We start from the raw sequence: 6,080 nt of genomic DNA, 5'->3' as shown, positions 1-6,080 counted from the left end.
CGGCGTCTGACACTCCCTTCTACCGCCCATCGTCGGTGCTCTTCAGTACCTCACACTGACGCGTCCGGACATTCAGTACGCTATCCAGCAGGTGTGCCTTCACATGCATGCTCCTCGTGATACTCATTGGGCTCTGGTGAAATGTATTCTCCGGTACATACCTGGCACCACTGCTATGGGTCTCATCCTGACGGCATCACCTGACACCAACCCTGTTGCCTACTCCGACACCGACTGGGTTGGGTGTCCTGACACTCGACGCTCCACTTCTGGCTACTGCGTCTACCTCGGGCCCTCTCTGATTTCGTGATCGTCTAAACGACAACCCACGGTCTCACGGTCGAGCGCCGAGGCTGAGTAAATGGCTGTGGCCAACGCCGTCGCGGAGTGCTCTTGGCTACGACAGCTACTTCAGGAGTTGCTATGTGAGGTACCAAGGTGACGCTTGTCTACTGTGACAACGTCTCCGCGGTGTACCTCGCTGCCAACCCTGTCCATCACTGACGGACGAAGCACATTGAGCTCGACATTCACTTCGTCAGGGAGCACGTTGCACTTGGTCGTGTTCGAGTTCTACATGTGCCCACCGATCAGCATTTCGCCGATGTTATGACGAGGGACTACCCACCTCGACATTCGAAGGTTTTCGGTCCAGTCTCTGTGTCACTGGTTCGACTGCGCGGGGGGGGGGGGGGGGGGGGGGGGGAGGGGGTATTGAACATGTGTACATGTACGTAGGTCTGGGTCTTGTATGCAGTACCGATTGTGTCTGTCTCCTTCTGTATATACTTCCTCCGTTCCAAAATAGATGACCCAACTTTGTACTAACTTTAGTATAAAGTTGGGTCATCTATTTTGAAACAGATGGAGTATATATATGACTAGTGCACGATCAATGAGATATCGATGCACCAAACCATTCTCTACACTCACCATGCACCTGGGGCGTGCTATGTTTATATGCTTGTTTTGCACTTGATTTGGTTTTCTCTTTGTGTTTTAGCCTTCTTTGCGCGGAGTTTCCGTAGCAGTTTAAATACGTGTCCGAGAGAAGAGTGTGCTTGGATTTTTTTGAAGCGTCGTGTTCGTAGATACCGACGGTCCGGAGGGAAAGAAGTGGAGGGGGACAAAAGCGCCATCGGATCGCTTCTGGTGCAAGTGCATTTGTTAACTTGCATCGCGTGCGTCAACAAGCCCTTTTCGCGTGCACGTGTTGAGGCTGGAAGGAATCGGACGGGCTCGTTTGCATCGACGCATCCTCTGAACCATTATTAATCCCGTATTTTATCAAGGGGTTGCTTAGGCTCTAGATTAATTATTGATGACACTAACTTTTGATTTGTCGGTGCAGATACCCTTACTCCATCAACAAACTAGTCTGTTAAATAGGTTTATTTTAAGGTGCTTCTCACAAAGGTCTGGGTGGTGTAGTTGGTTATCACGTTAGTCTCACACACTAAAGGTCCCCAGTTCGAACCTGGGCTCAGACAGTCTACTTTTTTTATGTTTTTTTTGCTCCGCAGGAGAAGCATATAGATTTTACAAAAGTCTGATCAAACTTGGCATACTTCTTCTACAGAGGACATCAAGGATACCAAACCAAAACAAGGTCCTTCACTTTCTTCCATTCACAGAAGCAGTTCAGAGAGCAAAAGCAGCAGCGGTGGTGCAACGGTAAGTAAGAACACATGATGCCAGATGGTTCAGGTCTTATAGATGACAGCTGCTGCATGATTTGCACATGACACGCCTGCATATGCAACATCTACTACACATGATTTTGCATCAAAGAAGCCACCAGACACACTCTTGGCCACCACCGGCATACAAAATACCACAGAGAGGACGGCTGCCTACTCTGAATGCTCCCTTGTCCAAAATACAGAGACGCTGGCTACTCCGCTGGACCGCCCAGCCACGATCTACTCCTACCATACATCAGCGTAATAACCTGAAAAGGAGAACAATATCAGCATCAGTTTGGCGGCCAAGGCACAGATTGGATATCCAGAAGCAGTTTGGGTCTGAAGACAGATAGTTACGTTGTCTACTATGGATTAGTAGTGTGTAGGATACGTTCTTCTCCAGCAAAGACACGACTAATAAATCCATCAACATCAACTGATGAGTAATAAAAATACTTATCATGTGACTAGAGAACACATACGTACTTGGTACTTGTTAAACATGACCAGAAAACCTAGAAGGAACAAAGGGAACAGAGATAATGACATCTGTTTAGTTACCTTGTTTCCCTTGTTTATGCCCAGCAAATTTTGTGTCAGAAAGAACCTCGACAGTTTGCAGATCCACAGAAGCATGGCCTGAGCTTGCAAGCCAGGGGAGATTTCCCCTTGAGGCCCGGAGGAGCCCCTCTTATGCCATAATCATATGTCAGTTCAGTCATGGGAGGGATATGTTTCATGGCGAAGAACATGATATGCGGATAACTGTCATCGGTATGGTCATATTGCACAGCCTGCCAGAGCAGATTCGGGGAGCAGCTATGGTTGATGAAACGAGCAACGTTGCCTGCATCCTTTGCACTTATCACGACAGGAAGCTTCTTAAACCTCTCAGCTGTCGCATCATCTGCACCTTTTTCCTCGAGCAACTCTGCGCCCAGGTTCCATCTCAGAGCCTTGTCACTTGGACATGTTGTGCGAAAGGTGTACTCGTCCTCCTGGACATCCATGCTCATGTTAGTTTCGTCCATGACTTGACCGGCGTACTCGCAAACGAATGCGCCGGCACGGATCGGGTCCCATGATCGGAGACCCCATCCACGGTCTCCGGTCCGGAAAACCTCAAAGTTGAGCTGAACACCTTTCTGTGCAACCCTGTTTCGACAGTTCTTGGTACAATGGCAGTCACGAGAGCACTCATACAGCAAAGGAACATGCCTCGCGAGCACCCCGTCTAAGTCGTAGGGAAGATCGCCGCCATTCTGCCGCGCGCACGAACAATTGGGGTCACCTGGCATGCACACACTAGTACACTCACAGTGGTGCAATGGCCTGTTCCTACCAAGAGGTCTCGAGTGCTTCACTCCGGTGACATACTTGAAGTGGCTCGGCCCCCCTTCGCCGTCGACTTCGTTGACAAGGCACACAGGCAGGATCTCAGCCCCTGATGACAGGTCCAGCACGATGGCATTTTCTCTTGTGGCGCGGTTCGCCTTCCACCTGTCTGTCATCTTCCAGGCTGAAAACCCGTCAGGCTGGCCCGGCTCCCTCCTCAGCCTGTACTTGAACACGCTGAACCCGTTCTTGGCCGTGTCCATCCAGGAGTCCTCGATGCGATACACCCCATCGTAGATGTAAACCTTGCCTGCTGTGATGGAGAAAGGGTCCCGCGCACTGCGCACCACCCTGATCGGGTTCTTCTTGCTGGCGCTGTTGCTGAGAGCAAGGTTCCCTTTCTCCAGCTTCTGGTCGTGCTTCTCCTTGCGCCGGCTGTTGCCTCCTTGGCCCGTGTACACCAGGGTGTCGGTCTCATCTTCGACGTTCTCGTATCCGCCGGACGAGATGATGCTCACGGCCAGGCTCTCGTCCCTCCCGGCAAGCTTAGCGGACAGGTAGTCGATGCCGGCCATGGATGGCGCATGCAGCCCCACGATGCACATCTCGATCCTGTAGAAGAAGATGTCTCCGATTTCGACGCCCGGGACGGGGCCTATCGTCTTGAGGGTGTTGATCTTCAGGTTGTTATGGTTCATGAGAACACTGGCTTTCAGGTCGGCGCGCCTGCCCAAGCCCTCCTTCTCATCCAGCTGCAGCGTCCGGCGCCGGAGCGAGTCGAACATGGCCATGGTCGCCTCCACCGCCTCCCGTGGGTTGTCCGATGTGGAGGGCCAGCCGGCTAGCTCCTTGCTCAGGCTCCTCCTGATCGGTCTCTGCTTGGTGTTGGCTGCAGTGGAGTCTCCGGCCTGCCGAACCCTCTTGGCTGTCCTCTTGGGTGAAGATGAAGATGGTTTCCTCTTCTCGGAAGCAGGAGTGTAATCCTCATCCGAGGTTTCCTCTTTGAGTCGCCGCGCGGGAAATGCCGCCGAGATTGGTGTAGCCTTGAGAGGAACTGCGGACCCTGGCCCTGGTGACGGCCCAGCAAATGAAGCTGGAGCTGGCCCAGGGTGTTGCTGTGGTGGCGGCCCTGCAAATGAAGCTGCAGCCGGCCCAGGGTGTTGCTGTATTGGTGTGATGTAGAAGAATGGTGGGTCGGATATTGCCACATCATACCCTGGAGGGGTAGGGAACATGGGCGCCAGTGAGTGCAGTGGCTTCGGGTCCAGGGGCTGCTCCGCAGTTTCTGCTTCGTCAATCAAGCTCCCCATGGTGAACTCCTGGCAGTAGCGAAAAACAGGGTAGACTTAATAGATGCTAGCTGCTGTATATGGAAGATCAGATATGATCAAATGAAGAATATGATTATATGTAAATTCAGAAAGTTGTATCAGCTTCTGAACTGGGAAAACAGGACAGAACTGTATTATCTTGTGAAGTGAAATGCAGCAACACGGAGACAGAAAAGTTGCATATTTTGATAATTTGATCACTGGTTTGTTGGCTGGGTGGAATTAACATGCAAATTTATGCGATGGTGGCAGTGTAAAAATGGCATGTTGATTGACGAGTAGGATTCGTTTGAAATCTTTTTTTACACTTACTAAAAGAAGTGTGATCTTTTTCACACGGTAATCTTTTTAAGAAAGGGAGGTCAGGTTTTTTTAAAGAGAATAAATCTGTAGATTCAAGTAATGATATAACCTTTTGAACTGAAAGAACAGGATCTTGTGAAATGCAGCAAGCAGAAACAGAGGATTTTTTTTTTTTTGCGGATTAACAGAGGAATCTTCTTCCTATCGAAACAAAAGAAACAGAGGAAAACACATATGCTGCTCTGCTCACTACTGTGTTACTTTGTGTCGAAGTATCCATACCATATGAATGTAGTACAGATTGGGGTTGTTTTAAACCGACAGAAAACACATCTATTTCAGCATGCTACGTTCTTCCATGTTCCTTTCCTCCTCACATATTACGAACCAAAAATGCCGGTATCGACAGAAAGAAGAAGAAACAGAGTTCAAGAAGAGGAACGTTGAGGAACCTAGAAAAGAAGGCCATTTCTCCACAGCTACGATCATCCAAAACCTAAAGTTACTCCTACTCAAGAACGCCAGAAAAGGAAATCGCAAGAAAGATTGCTGGGAGCTGACTGACCTGGAGGACGCCGTCGGAGCGAAAGGCGAAAGCTCTTCCTCTCTCCACCGAAGCGCTCGCTGGTGCCTTGTGGTTTCACTTCTTTGGAGGCCACAGGTGGGTGGGGTAAAAAGGGCACTTGCCTGTGCTCCCCCCTCCCCTCGGTGAAGCCGTCTCAGCTCTCAGGGCCTACACGTGTAGTGCCAGGCGGTCGTGTCACCGGTCACGCGTTGGCGAAGCTCGCCTCTTGGGCTTCTGCGCTTTCACTGCCCACCGTTGGATCATTCTCGAGATCCGTGCTGCTGGAAACGGTTCAACGCTGCTCACCGGTGGCAGCTTATTAAGACATCTGCCGGTCAAAGTCACTTCACTTCATCTCGGCCTGGCAAAAATGCCACTCCCGTCAGTGACAGCTGGGTAGCCAAAGTGTGAAATTCACGAACTTAGGGCAAACGCGTCGACCCATTTTGTCCGCGTGTTTTTTGACACGAAAAAATTGGTTAAGACGTGATGATATATAAATTGTTGTATGAGATGATCATGTCTTGTAAAAGTTATCGTCAACTGACAGGAGCCTTATGGTTGTCACTTTATTGTATGAAATGCAATCGTCATGTAATTGCTTTACTTTATTACTAAGCGGTAACGATGGTCGTAGCAGCAATAGTTGGCGAGACGACAACGATGCTATGATGAAGATCAAGGTGTCAAGCCGGTGACGATGATGATCATGACGGTGCTTTGGAGATGTAGATCAAAGGCACAAGATGATGATGACCATATCATATCACTTATTTTGATTGCATGTGATGTTTATCCTTTATGCATCTTATTTTGCTTAGTACGGCGGTAGCATTATAATATGATCTCTCACTAAATTTT

At 49.6% G+C, this 6,080-nt stretch overlaps 1 protein-coding gene and 1 non-coding gene across 2 annotated transcripts; one reads left to right on the top strand and one right to left on the bottom strand.

Annotated features, from left to right (window-relative positions):
- Positions 1 to 1,416: 1,416 nt before the first annotated feature.
- On the top strand, positions 1,417 to 1,490 carry TRNAV-CAC (transfer RNA valine (anticodon CAC)). Its single transcript has one exon. It is a non-coding gene; the product is annotated as a tRNA-Val (tRNA).
- Positions 1,491 to 1,592: 102 nt separating this feature from the next.
- LOC125555906 (histone-lysine N-methyltransferase, H3 lysine-9 specific SUVH1-like) lies at positions 1,593 to 5,353 on the bottom strand. Its single transcript, XM_048718708.2, has 3 exons — positions 5,220 to 5,353; positions 2,247 to 4,339; positions 1,593 to 1,951 (listed from the first exon to the last, which is right to left on the bottom strand). The coding sequence occupies exon 2, from the start codon at positions 4,328 to 4,330 to the stop codon at positions 2,282 to 2,284; it is 2,049 nt and encodes a 682-aa protein (XP_048574665.1). The 5' UTR covers positions 4,331 to 4,339; positions 5,220 to 5,353; the 3' UTR covers positions 1,593 to 1,951; positions 2,247 to 2,281.
- Positions 5,354 to 6,080: the final 727 nt, after the last annotated feature.

This window comes from Triticum urartu, chromosome 5A (assembly GCF_056163025.1).
Source record: "Triticum urartu cultivar PI428250 chromosome 5A, HENAU_Tu73, whole genome shotgun sequence".
Classification (NCBI taxonomy): domain Eukaryota; kingdom Viridiplantae; phylum Streptophyta; class Magnoliopsida; order Poales; family Poaceae; genus Triticum; species Triticum urartu.
Note: the sequence above shows the minus strand (reverse complement) of the source record. Positions and strands in the feature narration are given on the sequence as shown.

Bases quoted from the DNA above. Each gene is read 5' to 3' on its own strand.
- LOC125555906 (XM_048718708.2), bottom strand. From the start codon at position 4,330: ATGGGGAGCTTGATTGACGAAGCAGAAACTGCGGAGCAGCCCCTGGAC.